This window comes from Notothenia rossii (assembly GCF_949606895.1).
Source record: "Notothenia rossii genome assembly, chromosome: 5".
NCBI lineage: Eukaryota > Metazoa > Chordata > Actinopteri > Perciformes > Nototheniidae > Notothenia > Notothenia rossii.
The window spans coordinates 84,331,376-84,349,494 of NC_136903.1; the positions used below are offsets into that span (position 1 = coordinate 84,331,376).

The 18,119-nt window shown below is 43.0% G+C and overlaps 1 protein-coding gene across 7 annotated transcripts in view; it reads left to right on the forward strand.

Moving 5' to 3' along the window:
• sulf2a (sulfatase 2a) overlaps positions 1 to 18,119 on the forward strand; it is a 45,431-nt gene that overhangs the window by 25,741 nt on the left and 1,571 nt on the right. For 6 of the 7 annotated variants that reach the window (XM_079681383.1, XM_079681382.1, XM_079681381.1 and 3 more), the window contains 19 exons: positions 6,311 to 6,574; positions 7,295 to 7,534; positions 7,637 to 7,788; positions 8,661 to 8,830; positions 10,266 to 10,416; positions 10,778 to 10,953; positions 11,072 to 11,200; positions 11,523 to 11,579; positions 11,680 to 11,809; positions 14,860 to 15,073; positions 15,467 to 15,746; positions 15,845 to 15,941; positions 16,354 to 16,448; positions 16,528 to 16,587; positions 16,665 to 16,831; positions 16,974 to 17,116; positions 17,295 to 17,403; positions 17,495 to 17,528; positions 17,972 to 18,025. In XM_079681383.1, coding sequence (XP_079537509.1) covers positions 6,376 to 6,574; positions 7,295 to 7,534; positions 7,637 to 7,788; positions 8,661 to 8,830; positions 10,266 to 10,416; positions 10,778 to 10,953; positions 11,072 to 11,200; positions 11,523 to 11,579; positions 11,680 to 11,809; positions 14,860 to 15,073; positions 15,467 to 15,746; positions 15,845 to 15,941; positions 16,354 to 16,448; positions 16,528 to 16,587; positions 16,665 to 16,831; positions 16,974 to 17,116; positions 17,295 to 17,403; positions 17,495 to 17,528; positions 17,972 to 18,025 — 2,657 coding nt within the window. In that variant the 5' untranslated portion in view covers positions 6,311 to 6,375. The remainder of the gene's footprint in view (positions 1 to 6,310; positions 6,575 to 7,294; positions 7,535 to 7,636; positions 7,789 to 8,660; positions 8,831 to 10,265; positions 10,417 to 10,777; positions 10,954 to 11,071; positions 11,201 to 11,522; positions 11,580 to 11,679; positions 11,810 to 14,859; positions 15,074 to 15,466; positions 15,747 to 15,844; positions 15,942 to 16,353; positions 16,449 to 16,527; positions 16,588 to 16,664; positions 16,832 to 16,973; positions 17,117 to 17,294; positions 17,404 to 17,494; positions 17,529 to 17,971; positions 18,026 to 18,119) is intronic. The other variant, XM_079681386.1, reaches the window with a different exon arrangement.

Here is an 18,119-nt window from a genome sequence, read left to right on the forward strand (position 1 = left end):
TCCTCATCGCAGCACAAATCTCCTTCTCTCACTTTTAAAGTCCGGCCACGGCTCTTTGTGTCTGCGTGTGTGACAGAAAATAGCTTTGCAGGTTCTGACTGTCATCTTAAATGTCTGCAGAGTGCCGAGCTTATCAGAACCTGAGGGAAATCTAAATTAAATCTTCCCGGTGAATGGGATCGCCCTTCACTTTATCTCTTGTCATTAAAGTTAGTTATTAGGAAGCCGAATTTTTCAAAGAATGTGTAAGCACTCTTTTAAACCAGAAAGCGTTTGGAGAGCTTTTGAATGTGAACGCAGAGTTATCAGCCAGCGACTGGAGATGTTTTAAGAGACCGTGCTGACCTGTCAAAGGAGCCAAGGTTTTAGATGTCATCGAACCAACATTCATAATTACTAAACTGTTGTTCACAGTTCATCTGTAGAACATTCTGAGGCATTTGTTCTGACAGGATGCTTTAGACACCTGACATCAGTAAACTGTCCTCTCCTGATAAATGTTAGCATTGGATGCTAATAATAACCCAAAACTACCCATGGAAGGTAGCAGGAATGTTGTTACGACACAAACAAAAGTTAAGGGGGAGAAACATGGTAGATTTTGTAAACCAAAAACTAATAGAACAACAGTTCACATTTACAAATGACCCTTTAGCAATGATGAACGTTTGATTTGAGTTTGGTTTAGAAAGGGGTTGCTTATATTGTTTAACCTACAGGGATTTGTTTTTGCATGAATTGTGCTCCTATTGCATTGTTTACATCTACTGTCTGCAGGCATCTATTTTCACACTACCTGTTTAGAAAACGAAATACAGAGCCACAAGGGAGTTATTTCTGGACTCAACTCATCCTTCGACAACTGACAACACGGCTCCAAGCGAATAATCAATTGGCTCCATGTCTGCCTGCTTTGTGTTTCATCCAAGTTCAACCAAGAAGGTGATGGTATGTCAGTGTCCACAACTCCTTTACATCGCTCCAAGTTACCAAAAAAGTGTTATTACAGAATTCTCAGCCGTACCTTACTTATCGGGTCAATGAGCCAAAATGCTTGTATGGGTCCATTTAAGCAGGAGATTGACTAACCTGATTGAGAATAAGATTTGCTTTGTAGTTTCTCCATATGCTTGTGGTGGACCAAAGATTTGCAAGCAGAGAATGATAAACCAAGGATAGCAACAAACCATGGCTCCTTATTATCATGAAAAAAGCATTCCATACTGTATTGAGGATTGCAAACCCCTCCTTCTACCGACACATACTCAAACCCATGCAAACTCGCACATAAACTGCTTTGAGGGAAAGTTACTCTCACATAGATGCATGCCGTAACAGAATTTGCATTTGAATGCCAACTTTTGTTGGTAAATTGAAGGGTCCTTGGAGATTTTGCACATTCTGTTCAGAGCTAGGCAGGCCAATGGGAACAAAGTCACACATTAGCAAAGCCCTGCCAGGCTCAATTATGACCAAAGGGATTGGCTTGATAGTGTTGCAGCGAGCTACATTCAGAGCTGGATGTGTCTATTTAAACTTTCCTCTCCACTTCCTTTATGTTTTCCAGCAGTTATTGGCAAATTCCTGCATACGGAATGAAGCAGAGGAGATTCGGAGGTTCTCTGCTAGCGATTTCTGTTTAATTCAGTGCTACTTTGTAGGGAAGCATCGGTCTGTGGATCTAGTGTTCATGTTTGCGAAAAATCCATCTGCAACGAAAGTGCTCAGGCTTTGTTCTATCCAAACTATATGCCTCCTGGTTTTACTTTCTAAGACTCTCCCTCTTCTCCTCTCCATCTCTCTCAGAACATTTGGAATAGAGAATCCGTGAGTCTGGCTTCAAGCATGTGGGCTTTCTCCTCCATATTTCATATGCATTATGAGACCCAGCTGATTAAATTGCAAGTGAACGCCATGACTCGTCCTCCTTCAATATGTAATAAATGTATTTTTTCCTCGGTTTTCTCATATTCCGTCTGTCGGCTTCGTGCCTTCTCAGGAGGATGAATCAGACTTTATGCATGTTTCAAGGCCTAAGGTGTTTTCTATAGAGGGGAAAAGTACCTTAACACCTCTGCAAAGTCTTTGTGAGATTTATCAAGCACTCTCTCCGCTTTATCCCTACCTCGCCTGTACTGTGAAACTTGAAGTACAGCAGCGTGTCGTCGGGCAGTGCAACATGTCTGTCTGTCGATCTGGTGTTTCTTATCATCCCTCCACCGTCTCACCATCATGCCCACGGTGTGACATGGCCAGCTCTGTTCTCACAGCATTTATAATTCAGTCTTATCAATAAGAGATGGACGGCATTAAGATTTTATCTGGTGATGCAGTGCTGCTGTCTCTGAGAGCCTCTTTACAAGCGAATGACTGAAGAGCACAACTTTCCCTCTCTGTTCTGACTTCCAGGCATCACTTGGCATTAGGATAACCTTAGACGATCCTTGTTCCTACAATATGCTTTTAGAAGCTGATTCCTTGTGCTAGCTAACTCCCCAGCCCTTCCTCATCCAAGCCCCCAGCCTTTTAATTAGTTTTGCTGACGCTTATATTTACTCATGTTGTCTTGTGCTTCCGTCTAAATGGCACAAATGTATCTTTCAATCCGTGCTATCCGTGCTATCGGGCTGAATCAGCGTTGTTGTTTCGTAGCTCACTTAGCGGAAAGAGCTGATGTGTGCAGAGGTCTGTCAGGAATACAAGATTTAAATCATCCCAGTTTACACTGACAACATGGATGGCCTTGCATTATGAATGCATACGTGCCATCACACTGTTCATGTGGTTGGAGAACAGCTTGGCTAGTAACTGCTGTTTTCTAATGGTTGTCCATCTCTGTATTTTCCCACACATCTTCAAGGTATAATGGCGTCCGTCTGTTTTGACATACTGGTTTCCTCTTTTTTCTCTGCGGTTTAATGTAGCATCTGCCACCCGGAGAGATAAACAATACGGCTAGATAAAAGAGAGAGGGGAGAGCAAACTGGAAAGAAAGGACTGTATGTGTCAGTTAGGGCTGATAAAAGCCTGGAAATCCAATTAGTCCTTCGTATCAGGGAGAAGGAGGAGGCCTCTGGGGAGTGATGTCGGAAGATATCTACCACCGTGGCGTGTCAATAACACAACATTTACATACTATTGATGGATCAGCCTGTCGAATCGAGCTGGATGTCTTCTTGTAAACCAAGACTATATTTAGTATTCTTCCTTGACAGGTTGTGCCTACATCAGCTTTTTGAACAGATAAACAACTATCAAAGGGAAATACTGTACCTCCCACATCGAAAAAAAACGCTCTGAAAGAGGAATCAATGGTCTTCATTTAAACACACTGGATCTATTCACTCTAGATGTCCTGGAATCCATTTTGGGGACGAGGTATTCACTGCTAGTTGCATACAGGTTTATTGTGGATTTCCTCATTGACGGTGTCTTCTTTTCATCCCAAGGCGTAAATGAAGGAAGGATGCAGGCAGGGAGAGAGAATGAAGAATGAGCAAGGACAATTTCAAACGGCACAGCGCCGCGGGTCAGAGCTTATGTGTTCCTCTGGGGAAGAACCTCAGTAGAAAGCCACAGCAAACACAGCTGCTGTTGGACAGTGTTATTGTGTGCATGTAGTGTGTATTTCTGTGTGTAGGTGTGTTTCATGTTTGTGAAAAGCAAGAACACGACAGAGGATAGAGGACATGTGTGGGTGGTTGGTAAGAAGTTAATGTGCACAACCTGGACAACAGTGTAGAGTTGGGATGAACAGGGAGCTTTGTTTGAGGCAGAAGAGCGATGTTTCTCACCTATAATACTAAATAGCCATTATTAGTTGTCATCATGATCGTGGATTTAAGGTGGAATGGCCCTACTGTACCTCCTGGATGGGTCAGTAGGCTGTAGTCATCTATTCATAAACATGATCACCACAAGTAGGTTCAAAATCACAAGGCCTTTAGGGCAGTAATAATTAGTAATGACATTCCTCCATTGGACTCCTTTGTTTACTTTGTAACACAGTGACATCACTATATAACACACGCGCTTCTATTGGCTAGCGTTCCAACACATTGAACATGATAATCTAATGCAGTGCTTCTCAATTGTGGTCCGCGGACCACTGGTGGTCCGTGAGCGCCCCCTAGTGGTCCGTGAGTATATTGGTAAAATTTCCCGTTTTAAATAAATTGATGTTTTCCGCACTCTCGTGGGAATATCCCCGCAATGGAGCGAGCTTAAGTTTCAAGTTTTCGATAGCATGATATAGCCCAGCGCAACACCTTCATCCCACATGTTGCCCTTTTCAGGCGATTTGTAATCTGTTCTAGAAAAACGATGTGATTTTGGATATTTGTGGAGTCAGGTGGTCCGCGAGTGTTTTTTTATTGGTTAAGTGGTCCTTGGTATGAAAAAGTTTGAGAAACACTGGTCTAATGAGACATCTCTAAGCAGTTGACCAATCACAACGGAGCCGGCCAGCTAACCAATCAGAGCAGGCTTGGCTCTGGTTTCAGACAGAGGGTGAAAAGAGGTGCTGCGGCACAGGCATGAGAACAATAAAGAGCTTTTTGAACGTTAAAGCATGGAGACACAAAATACAAATATGAACCTGAAGATATATCCTCTTTAAAGTTTCTTCATTTTATGACAAACCTACTTATTTGAAACAAAACCTTTATCTTTCTAAACCAAAGCATTAACATTTGCCATTTGGTTAAAACTGCCTCTCTCACGTGTGGGTAGGTGCAGTTTGCCCATGTTCCCTTGGTTTGCCCACATCTGAAGCAATATAATGGTAAAGAAAACAACTGATAACGGCCATTCAATAGGCTGATGTCATACACAACACTTTGTCTCGCTAGTCATCTCTCATCCCATAACTGTTGACAACACTTCAGATTCTGTCTTTAATAAGTGCGACAGTTGTGTATGTGTGTATCGAGGCGCAGTGGCGTGTGTGTTTGTGTGTATTTGTTCATTTTTCTTGCTTATCCCCATGTGGCACTGTATTCCAGTCGGGTTGTCGTTAAGGTGTTGTTGTCCCAACAGAGAGACGTAGCTGTTGTCTTGTTTTTATTGTCTATATCTTCTGGCCATCCTTGTGGACTCACACACACGCACACACAAACAGGCGTGTGCACACACACACACACACACACACACACACACACACACACACACACACACACACACACACACACACACACACACACACACACACACACACACACACACACACCTTACCTTACTGACAGTGGGCACACTAATGCTACTGCTTGTAAACTGACTTTATGATTATTGTCACTGAAGTGTATTCCTGCTCTAATTATCTGTCATGATAAAATAGACAAACAAATTCGGCTTTGGGGTATTGTCCTCTCGTAATAATTGGATATAAAATGGATAGCAAAGAAAAGCTTAATGTTAGAGTTATTTGCTGAGATGTAATAGGCAATGAACAGTATAAATATTAATAAGTCAAACACTTGTTTCTAATGGTTTATTTTGCTATAACCCTGCAGTCTTTCGATCTTGGCTTTTATATTAATTTTAGTTAAGGCTGCAGTCCGGATAGTGAGGTAACACTGCCTCAGGTTTATAAAAGCAGTATTTCAGTTGCCACGGTAAACTCAGGGGGGCTTTACTGTTAATGAGGAAGAACTAGTGGGGAACTAATAGGATTGTAGTGAAATTTGGTGAACTGCATGTAAAGATTAATTATAAAAAAGCTCCATTTAACACGTATTTGGCTCTTAATTGTTATGTTAAACTACACAAGGAGAGCAGAAGTTGCACGTTCTGCTCGTCTAGAGGCAGTTTTATTGACCTTGGTGATATTTGCCGCATTAGCAGTCACAGTTCTCTTTTTTACAGCTGCTTTATCACTTTTGTTCCACAAGGTATTTTTGAAGTTGTCTACTCTTTAGATTAGAACACATTTTCACTCTGCTCATTGACCCCTGTCTCTCACCCCCTCCTCTTCTGTCTCTGTCCTTCACCTCTGCCCCCCCACACCTCCTCCCACCCCTCATATCCACCCTCACCCTCTCAGGGGGAGGTGAGTCCTGTGCTGGCCCCGGGCCCAGGACCATTAGCCCCAGCCTGGCAGCCATGTGCTCATCACCAGAGATCATTACACCCAGCCAATGACACCACTCTAATGCATCATTAATGATTGATTAACGAGCTGAGCTCAGCCCAAACGGATGCATTTGTATGGAACAGCACCCTGTAATGGCTGTGCAAGGCTTGCATCTGCTATTTTCCCCCGTGTTTAGTGTGTGTGTATTTTTTTCTTATCATTATGTGTCTTATCCCTCAGGTTGAGGGTGCTGCAGACTCCTTTGAGTGAAACGAAGGACGAGGAGGCGACTGCAGGGAAGCGCGATGGCAGGGCGGGGGCTCTCCGGCCCTCTCCCTATATTCACCCTGCTTCTTGTCCTGGTGGGATTCCTACCTGTGACCCAGGGCTCGGGCCACTTGTCTGGGTATCGCCTGAGGTCGCGCCTGCAGAGGGATCGCCACTTCCGCAACATCCGACCCAACATCATCCTCATCCTCACCGATGATCAGGACATAGAACTGGGTGAGACATTTTCCTCCATGAATCCCTTCCTGTGTGTTTACTGTGTGTCTGCCTCTCTCTGTTTGCTTTGTGTCCATGTCCCATGGGTATGGGTATTCCCTGCATGTGTATCCAACAGCATCAGCAAGGGAAAGTCAGCCTAATGCTGCCTCTTGGCACCATAACAGCTGGCCCACTCCAAGTCATGTGCTCGCTTTGCCAACTCCTCCACTGCTGGCATGAAATGAGGGGCAGCCTATGGCTTCCATTGTCCGGGTGCCAAACCCTGGCCATCTCCCATCCCGCTTAAGTCCTTTAGCGGCGTATTGGACTGGAGTGGCTGCATAATGGCCTCTGTGACATCTTTTGTCCTCCTGTGATCGCCAGTGAGAAGGCTCCCATTGAAAAGCAGGAATTTATGGTCAAGCATCTGTTTTCCCAAACAATCACCATCAGCCTGAAAAGCTTTTAGAACACAGGAATCTAAATAGGTTACACTTTACCAAAAAGATTTATTCCCTCATTCACTTTCTCCCCTTCCTTTTATTTAAGAAAAATGCTGTTTACCCCGTGTGACTTATATTTATATTTTTCACTCTCTGTTTCCCTTTTAATCTTGTCCAACTGTTTTATATCCCCCTGGGTCCCTTTCACTTCACTCCTTGGCCTCTCACCCTCCTCACCCTTTTTTATAACCTCTCCCCCCTTTTATCTTCTTCTCCCCCTCTTTTCTCCTCCCAGGCTCAATGCAGGCCATGAACAAAACTCGGCAAGTCATGGAAAAGGGCGGCACGCATTTCTCCAACGCTTTCTCCACCACGCCCATGTGCTGCCCGTCGCGCTCATCCATCCTGACGGGAAAATACGTGCACAACCACCACACCTACACCAACAACGAAAACTGCTCCTCGCCCTCGTGGCAGGCTCACCACGAGCCACACACCTTCGCCGTGCATCTCAATAACTCTGGCTACAGGACAGGTGAGCACCGCCAGTCTGACACATGAAAGTGGAGGTAGATTTAAACGGGTACTGAGCTCGACGGACAAAGATTAACATACTGCCCTCCTGTTCCCCTCTCAGCCTTCTTTGGAAAGTATCTGAATGAGTACAACGGCTCCTATGTGCCCCCTGGCTGGAAGGAGTGGGTAGCACTGGTGAAGAACTCCCGTTTCTACAACTACACCCTCTGCAGGAACGGAGTACGAGAGAAACACAGCGGTGACTACTCAAAGGTAATTATACATTTCACCTGAGAGATGTCACACCGAGACATGACTGCCTATTTGAAACTAAAGTAGTTATTTTGAGTATTTTTAGATTGCTTTAAAAGAGATCTTTACATTTTAAGCTGTTAACATTAGGGAAACATATGATAACAACTTACAAAGCATCAGCAGCATTTATAAATGACAATGTTTGTCTCTGCAAAAAGCTTTACACTTCAATGCCTTAAAGAGACCCTATTATGCTTTTTGGGGGTTTTCCTTTTCCTGTTAATTGTGTTGTATAGGATTTTGTGCATGTAAATGGACTGTAACGGCTAAAATCCCAAAGGTCCCTCCAGAGGGAGTTTCTCTCCCACACACTCCCTTATTCCGACTTATTCCGGTGTGAACGCGATCTGCTCTTTAGTTAATCAGAACTAAAGAGTTCTGATGAACTAAGTTCTGATGAACTAAGTACGGCAAAGTACTTGGTGTGAAAGCGCCTCTTGGGTTACTTCCGTAACATAATAACATCACAATGTAACAATTGCGCTTCTATTGGCTAGCACTCCAACACAATGTAAGTGATAGGGGCGGGACATCTAACCGGTTGACCAATCCCAACAGAGCCTGCCGTCAAACTAATCTAGACTGGGTTCTGGTTTCAGACCTGCTGCAGCACAGGCAGTATGAGAACAATTAAAGGCCTTTTTGAAGATTTAAGCATCTAAACATGTTACAGTAGAGGCACAAAATACAAATATAAAACCTGTACATGTGGACAATAGGGCCCCTTTAAGATATATAGTTAAACAGTAGTGCTTTAGTGAGTAATGGGCACTGAAGGGCTTGAAATCACCCACTGAGTTCCTGATGGACAACGTCTGCTCTCTCCACAGGACTATCTGACAGACATCATTACCAACGACAGCGTCAACTACTTCCGCATGTCTAAGAAGATGTATCCCCACCGTCCTGTCATGATGGTGCTGAGCCATGTCGCTCCTCACGGTCCAGAGGACTCGGCCCCGCAGTACAGCACCGCCTTCCCCAACGCATCACAGCACATGTAAGAAAATGCTTTAAAAATCAGCGACATCCAACCAATCCGAGAGTACTCCAAATGTTTTGGGAGACTATTGATTTGGGTCATATTAGACAAAGCAGTCGGACACAATGGCCATTTTTTTTTTTACATTTTCACATCCACAGCTATTTGCTCGCATGACTCATCCACACACTTCCTTTTCATTTGACCCAGAACGACACAAATTCCATAATCTCAGCTCGATCTTATCTCTCACCGCCTGCAGTGTGCTCTTGGCAGCTGAGCCCTCTCCACTCACTGCCAGCACTTTGCTCCAGTTTATTTGGCTGTGTGTTGTTCACATTAGTGCTACCCCTGTAATGAGTCCGGTTAATTTGCACCATTTTGTCAGCAGTGATCAAAGAGGCATGAATGATGTATGTTTAATGCATAGGGAATGATATTGGGCGTACACAAAAACATTTGATCCTTTGTCTTACTGGCCCCCTAGGTTTCTGATTGGCTGTCTTGTGCCGCTTGCTAATAGCGGGGCTGATATTGGCCTCCAGAGACAGATCCAAGGCCAGTAATGAGACTGCTATTTCTGCCCCCTCCCTCCAAACCCACTAACACCCTTCTCCTGCTTCATATAATCCCCTCCAGCATCATTAACCTCTGCCACGCAGGCCCTAACACACCGAATATTGTAAAATTCAGCCCCAGTGTCTTTGTACAAACTTTTAATTGCTCTTTCTCCATAAATTTGCTTCCCCCTCGGGCAGTGTAAGCACTTCCGTGGCTATTTTTCTCACCCCATCTCCATCTGCCCTTATCAAGCAAATGAAGAGAGAGGCAGTAAAAGTGCTCACTCTTCTGGTGATAAACCTTCTCCTCACCTTGGCTCCTCGCAGGGACGTCTTTACACTGCATTAGAGCTGCCACTGTGGGCCAAGCTGTGAGACATTAGCATTTCTTAAAGTCAAATCGATACACATTAAACGTTAAATATCTTTTCTTCAAGGATCCCATTAGCGATTTAGGAGTGTTTATTCTCAAATAATTAAAGTTCCATTTGGCTCGGAGTTCATTATTGATCAGACCGTGCTCACTGTGTACAGGCCTATTGATTGCAGTGCTTTGCATTTCACAAGGTTTCTGTAACTTCCATTTTAGCTTTGTAGTTTTACTGATAGTTTTGAAAGAAACAAATAGGACACATAAGCAGACGCAAGGGGTGAACATTGCTGTAAAAACACTGGTACACTTTCAATAATTTACATCTATAGAAAATGAAAATCGCATGTGTAAAGATGGGAGAAAAAGCTAACTTATGTGGGGCTACTGTGACATACTGAAATGAGGGCTGTGCTTTGTTATGTATCCTTAGGGATTTAAAAGAAGCACTAAAAATGTAACTTTATTTCCCAGCGCAGTGAGCTCTTCGTGGTTTAGTTTAAAGTTTTTCTACCTCCTTCAGAACTCCAAGCTACAACTACGCCCCGAACCTCGACAAACACTGGATCCTCCGCTACACTGGAGCCATGAAGCCCGTCCACATGCAGTTCACCAACATGCTGCAGCGCCGCAGGATGCAGACCCTGCTGTCTGTGGACGACAGTGTGGAGAAGGTAGCTAAAACACACTGATACAGTATATGCTTAACACACACACACACACACACACACACACACACACACACACACACACACACACACACACACACACACACACACACACACACACACACACACACACACACACACACACACACACACACACACACACACACACACACACACTTATTCTGAAAGTCTCAAGTCCTGGGAGATCTGTGCCTGTTCTGACTGCGGCTGTATAATGTATTCACTGACACACTTGGTAAATTGTTCAATCTCTATTTCTTGAAACTGGCACAGGAGACTTTTTAAACATCGAGTAAAACTTTTCCACACAGTGTGAAACCTAAATGAATTATATCCTCCTCCGTAGCTGTACAACATGTTGGTGGAGACGGGGGAGCTGGACAACACCTACGTCATTTACACCTCAGACCACGGCTACCATATCGGCCAGTTTGGTCTGGTGAAGGGCAAATCTATGCCTTATGAGTTCGATATCCGCGTTCCCTTCTACGTACGAGGACCTAATGTGGAGCAAGGTGCCATGTGAGTGACACAGACTCTTACTTTCATGTTATTAATTCATTATTCTGATGTCTAGATGCTGTTTTTCAATATTATTTATGTTAAATTGCATTCTTCAACCATTCTTGCTTCCCTGCAGAAATCCTCAAATAGTATTAAACGTCGACTTGGCGCCGACTATGCTGGACATGGCTGGTGTTGATATCCCTGCAGAAATGGACGGAAAATCTATCCTCAAGCTGCTGGACACAGACAGGCCAGTCAACAGGTGACACAACAGTTACTTTCTCAGTGTGCTGGCATTTACAGACAATTCAAGAAGGGTATACATAATGCTGCAGATTAAATGGAAATATGCCAAAAAGAAATTTGCCCAGACTTTGTAGAGTTTTAATACTAAAGTTGAACTTTCTGTTCTTGATGTTTTTTTGGACACGGTGACATCTACAACCCAAATATGAATGTGGAACGCCACATTCCTTTCAGCACTGCGCTCGGATGACATTTTAAAACGAAATGCGAGTTTGTTCAGGGCAAATATCACCGAGTGGTCTGACAGGCTTTTCATTTTCTTTTCACTCACTTTCCAGGTTCCAGGTGAACAAGAAGAGTAAACCATGGAGAGATTCTTTCCTGGTGGAGAGAGGGTATGTTTTATTGATTGACCTTTCGCAGGACATGTTCTCAGTCTCGACTCTTACTTGTCTTTCTGTCGTTTGAAAATAAATAATTTCCTTTACTTTTCAGGAAGCTTCCACACAAGAGACCTGATGGGAAGGAAATGGCCCAGGAGCAGAATTTCTTGCCTAAATACCAGCGTGTGAAGGACCTGTGCCAGAAGACAGAGTACCAGACGTCCTGCCAGCAGCCAGGACAGGTACCTGACAGGCAGGAGCTCAGAAAGAGAGCTTTTTAAAGATTCAGGGATACAACGTGGAGTGTAGCTCATACAGGGGATCATTTGAAATCTTGTTTGACAATTTACTGAGTATAATATGCAGTCATTGCGCTCTCAGGGTTCAATTTGACATCAAAGTGTCTTTTTAATCCTCCAGAATGAAGTGTGCAGATGTGTGTTAAAAGCCTTCTGATTTGTTATAAAAAAGAGAGACTCTCAAATTAGATCATTTTAATACTGTTGATCTGGAACATTTCTTGCATTTTCATAGCACTGCCTGTGTGTTGTAATTTGAGCACAACGCTGCTAAGAACCATTAAAACAGATCTTTTTCAAGTGCGGTATGAGGTACATACCCATAGTTAGTTTATTACCTGCAGTAGATTGTGGCCAGCATACACCTGGTCTGGAGAAACAAACATGATTACCATCAAGGACTGTACAGCTGTGGATGGGGGCAACTGCTAAATATATTTTAGCCACCAAAGCTGCAGACTGCTTTTTTATGACTCTTTTCTTTGTGTTATTGTATGACTTTGGTGGACACAAACTAACCATTTAAAGGTGGGGTAGGTAATTCACTTCAGAAACACTTGTTGTTATATTCCATGGAATGCTCTTAACATCCCGATAGCAATGAATACATTAAATGCTTTGACAATAAATACATAAACAAAATGTCATCTGTGGAAGCCTTGGCGCTGTAAAAAGCACGACCAATCATCTGAGCCGGCCCGGCTAAAATAACTGGATGGCCTACCTGCCTGTCAGCCTTCGTGCACAAACTTATCTCGTGCCCTCATTGGTCATGTGCGCGTCCGTGTGTGTTGGAGGAGGGGCTCTGTAAGGAAGTCTGAAAGAAGGGGCAGATTTTTTCCGGTTGTCTACTTTCAAATTCTAGCGCACTCGAGCTGGTTTCTCCATTGTAAGAATATACCCCACCTTTAAGTCACACAAAAACACAAACAAACTAATAATACGTATGGTAGGTCAGTTAAGCAGCAGTACACCCGGATGTGAGGTAAATGACTGTTTTTGTCAAAGGGGTGTGAAGACTTGTAGAGTGCATAAATGAATGTATTGGATCGGAAAGGGCTGTATGCAAGGTAAAGTGGTGAAAATACTCTAAATAGAGCATTTTAGGTGGTTATTATATGTTTTGCTACTGTTCATTGCTTAGTATCAGTACTTTCTGAATTTTCCAAACTAGTGACATGCCAACACCATCCCCTGTAGGTATTCCACTGACTATTTGTAATTTAGTGGGAATGCTGACACAGCATTCCAACAATCTGTTATGCTACGCACAAAATTCTTTATTATTCCGCCGGGTTTTTTTGCGCTGCTTCTTCTCCCACATTGAACATCGCAGACACTCCGTTCAAACATCAAAACGTTCAGCTCGGTCGGGAATCAATGGCTATTACTTTTATCATTCATAACTTAATTCCAGAGATACATCCCATAATTCATCCCATTTTTAACATGGAAGGGAGAACTCTTCAGACTTCAACAATCTTCATGCAACTTCAACTGCTAACTGCTCCTTCATACTTTCACTCAGAAACCTCATTCCAACTTTAAAATGTCACATATCTTTCTGAAATTATCTGTCAGAATCTGATTCTTACTTTTACAGATATTAAACATTGTTCAAACCTTGGTAAAGAGGCCTTCTTCAGATTTTAGAGGGCGTGATGTCACAGCTAGAGTGGAGGACAGATTTAATTTTGCCTTCATATTTTCTTTTAAACCTGCCATAATTCCCAAACCCTACATTCCTGAGAAATAATTTTTCATGACAAACGTAGGAAAACATCTCGTAGCTTGAAAGATAAAAAAAAAATTAGGCAAAATAATTAAACAAAATGCCTCTTGAGGGCATGAAGTGACAAAAACTTTCAACATGTCTCCATTAAAATCCATTGTAAATTCAGCCTCACCTTTCCCCACCACCGCAGCCGCACACGTTTAGTTAATCTGCCAAAAAGGCCACATTATTAACCCGAAAGTACACAAAAAGTACACTTCAGATGCTCAAGTTCCTTGACATGCTTCACGCTTTGAAAATTCACTGATATCTGTTACGGTTCTTCAACAAAACGTTCACATGTAAGAGGTTTATCTCTCATTCAGAACAATGAAAATGCTTTCCTCTCACTAATCACCATGGAAACCTTTGATCTCTGGACACATCGTTAGCTCAAATATAAACACCTGTTTCATAACTCCAACTGACATGCTCCATGGAAACGCCATAAAACAGGATGTCGCTGTAACTCCAATGGACATGGTCCAATCGTCCCCCAAACTTTGCTTGTATATCACCGGTCCAGCCCTCAACAGCTCTACGTCAATTATGGGGTTTCATCATATGCCGTTTCCATGGAAATGCATCCCTCGCCATAAAAGACGATGTCGCTCTAACTCCTGTGAAAATGTTCAAAAAGTGCTCAAACTTCACATGTGTGCTAACAGTCCAGCCGTGAAGACTGCCGTTTGCCATGGCAGCACAATGCTCGCCATGAAACACGGTTTTCTCATAACTTCAGTGAAAATGCTCCAAATGGGCCAAAAATGCACAGGTTTGGTAACGATGCAGCCGTCAACGCATCTAAGCATATTATGGGATGTCATCAAATGCCGTTGGCATGGCGACAGATCATTCACCATCAAGTTAGTTCAAAAGTTTGCAGTTCAAATATTCTGCTGCTTTTCCAAGCCTTTTTACTTTCTTTTCTTCTCTCATCACACATTGAAGCCCCCAGTGTTCATTTATCATTTCAATCTAAATTCTTCACTTTCTTCTTAAACATTACATTTCAGCATAGCAGTTTAGCATCAGCTTTTCAGCATAAAGCATTCCCACTAGTAATTTCTTCAGGAATTGCATTCTCTAGTTACCTCATACAACCCCACTTCAAAACATCTAAACTATCTCATTAAGTTTCCCTGTATCTATAATGATGATGTGCTTTAGTACAAGCCTGAAACCCAACGTCATGGAATGTCTTTCCGCCTTGTTTCAGAAGTGGCAGTGTGTAGAGGACCCGACTGGCAAGCTGAGGCTGTATAAGTGTAAGGGCATGGCAGGTCTCTTTGCTCCACGCATGCAGGCTCTGATGGCCAGAGGTGCCTCCCACCTCCAGATGCCTCCCACCTCCAACTCTGACGGCTGTAACTGCGACGATGTGGGCTTCAAAACATCCTTCCTGAAGAGGAAGAAGCTGCTCAACAAGAAGAGTATGTTCCTTCTGTCACTCACATGCACCATTGTTCTGGTAGTCGTTATTAATAGAACTGATTATGTTCTGAAAGACGGTACTTTGAAATGTCCTTGCAGAAGCCTTGTCAAACGGGGCCATTAACCTCCAGCTAAAATAACCACCTTCTAAAGTATTCATGAGATGAGGAGCATGTGTCTGTGCTGCCATCATGTGGTCGACTTCAGTAGAGCATTTAATCATAGGTCCTTTGAAGAAACACTAAAAAAAGATTGCAATTGTTGTAATATAATTCCAAGTGCACATAAAGAGTCTTACATATATATCAGTATTTGCTTTTGTCATTTGCTGGTGCTCACTTGTGTACACCGCTTATATTTTGATCTTCATCCTTCTTTTTCATCTCCCTCAGATCCCTCTGTCTCATCTAAATCAGAGATGAAATCCGGTAAGGCTGTCTCGAGGAAGCGCTGGGCCCGCTCTGTGTCCTTTGAGCTGGAAGGGGACCTGTACGCTGTAGACCTGGAGCAGGGATACCAGCCCCTGGGCTCCAAGAATAGCAGCTGGGCCCCACATCAGAGCAAAGTGGAGAATGAGGAGGATAATGAAGAGTTCAGTGGCATGGGAGCCACAGCCATACCCACCACCAGCAGAACAGTCACACCACCTGCTTCTCTTAAAGTGACCTACAGGTAAGACAGTGTCTGTATTAACGTGACATGTTTGTGGTGATAAAAGGAGAAATAATGTAGACTTACACATGCTGTTATTCTTTTTTTGTATCCTGCAGGTGCTCTATTCTTATGAATGACACAGTGCAATGTGACGGAGGCCTCTACAAGTCTCTTCAAGCATGGAAAGACCACAAACTGCACATTGAGCATGAGGTGCTGATACAAACTCTTCCTCAACTCAACTTCATTTATAATGCCTTTCACACAAACAGCACGTGAAAAAACGTTAAAAAAAACAGAAAAAAAAAAATATTTGGATTTTTGCAAGTCTAAAAATAAAGAGTTAGATAAATAGAAGTCACTAGAATAAATTAATGATAGTATGAAAAAACATGATTAAGACTTGTGTAACAAATAATGACCAGTAAAAGCCAGGCTAAAAATATATATTTTTATGTTTCTATTAAAATGTATTTTAGCTCTGAGCAAAAGTGAGTCAATAAATAATAATAATAATAACTTTAAATGCATGTTGAATCGGACCCGTAAAGCCAGTTTTGCAGGTTTTTATTAGCGTGTTGTATAATTAGGTTTGTGTTGCTGTGTTTGCTCCTCCTGTGTTCAGATTGAAACCTTGCAGACCAAAATCAAGAACCTGCGGGATGTGAAAGGTCACCTTAAGAAGGTGCGGCCAGAGGATTGTCAGTGTAACACTCCCAGGTGAGAATGTGTCCGGGCAGCATTTATACCTGTGTATCAATATAACTACATAGGTCACAGTTGTTTCTTGTCTTCACAGTTATCTCTTCAAGAATAAAGAGGCCTACAGGCTCAATGCAGGGCGCATGCTCTCCGTCAAGTAAGAAATGACATTGTTTGTCAATTTATATTTCCTCATGCAGTCTTGCTCTACTGAATTGGTTTTGTTCTTATTAGAATGCCATCAAAGCTAAAGAATCAGTGGCTCCAAAAGGAGCAGAAGCGCAAGAAGAAACTACGTAAATTCCTCAAGAGGCTCCAAAACAACGACACTTGCAGCATGCCTGGCCTCACCTGCTTTGTCCATGACAACCATCATTGGCAGACGGCCCCCTTCTGGACAAGTGAGGAACAACATAAAGATAAATAACTTTTTTTCAAAGCAGCTCTGGTGACAATCGTTTTTTGGAACAGTGTTGTAATAACCCGTTGTTTTCCACTCCCACCCCTCCCTTCCTCACCTACTCCGGTACCTCCCTCACTCAGTGGGTCCGTTCTGTGCATGCACCAGTGCCAACAACAACACCTATTGGTGCCTGAGGACCATCAACGACACGCACAACTTTCTGTTTTGTGAATTTGCCACCGGTTTCCTGGAATATTTTGACCTCAACAGTGACCCATACCAGGTAATTCATTTATACAGCCGCACTGAATAATATTTCAGACACATCAATAACATAATAAACATAAAATGATACCACAACATGATTCATAGTGCATTCCTGTGAGCACAGGGGGTACTGATTTTTCCAGAGATTTCACAGAAAAACACTTTCTGACATTCTTTCCTTATTATTCCTGTAGCTGATAAACGCCGTCAGCAGCCTCGACCGCAATGCTCTGAATGCAATGCATCAACAGCTCATGGAGTTACGGGCCTGCAAGGGACACAAGCAATGCAACCCAGAGAAGGGTGAGTAAGAAGCCTCTCAGGCAAACATGATTGATTATAGTGTCTCTGGTCATTTTACAATGAGTCTAATGTTACCCCTGCTTCCTTTCAGGAGGAAAAGAGAAAAACTACTTCAGTGAATACAGGTATTTTTTTTCTTCCTCCTACAGCGCAGTTGATTACTTTCACAAACACTGCAGATGGATTTCAGGTTACAATTTGAAAGGTTGGAGGTTACGGCCTCCCTAGAGGGCCCTTGGTTATGTTTTATTCTCACTATGAGTCATCTGTCGGGAAAGTAAAACTGTGATGTTGAGCTGAAATTGAACCTCTTCAAACGGGTTCCTTACCGTTGAGATCAAAGGCTCTTTAGCATGCAGAAGCCAAAGAGGGCCGAAATGCAAGCTTGCTTTTTAGCTTCTGCTCTACCCTTCTTGTAATGAAGCCTAATTGCTTTTCTCTGCTGTGTGTGTGTGTGTATGTGTGGTGTGTATGTGTGTGTGTGTATATATATGTATATACACCTGTTTGTTTGTCTCCATGCACTTGCATTTGCCCCGCGCGTGTGTACGTGCTGTGCATGCCTCAGGCCAGTTCATCGTCGAAAGAGGCCAAAAGTGAAGAAGCCTTCCTCCAAATCGCTGTGAGTTTGTCATAACCCATCTGTTCCCGCGTAGTAAGCCAAGCTCTTCCCCTATCTCCATCCAGATTTCTTTTCCGCTTGGTCAGGTGACCCA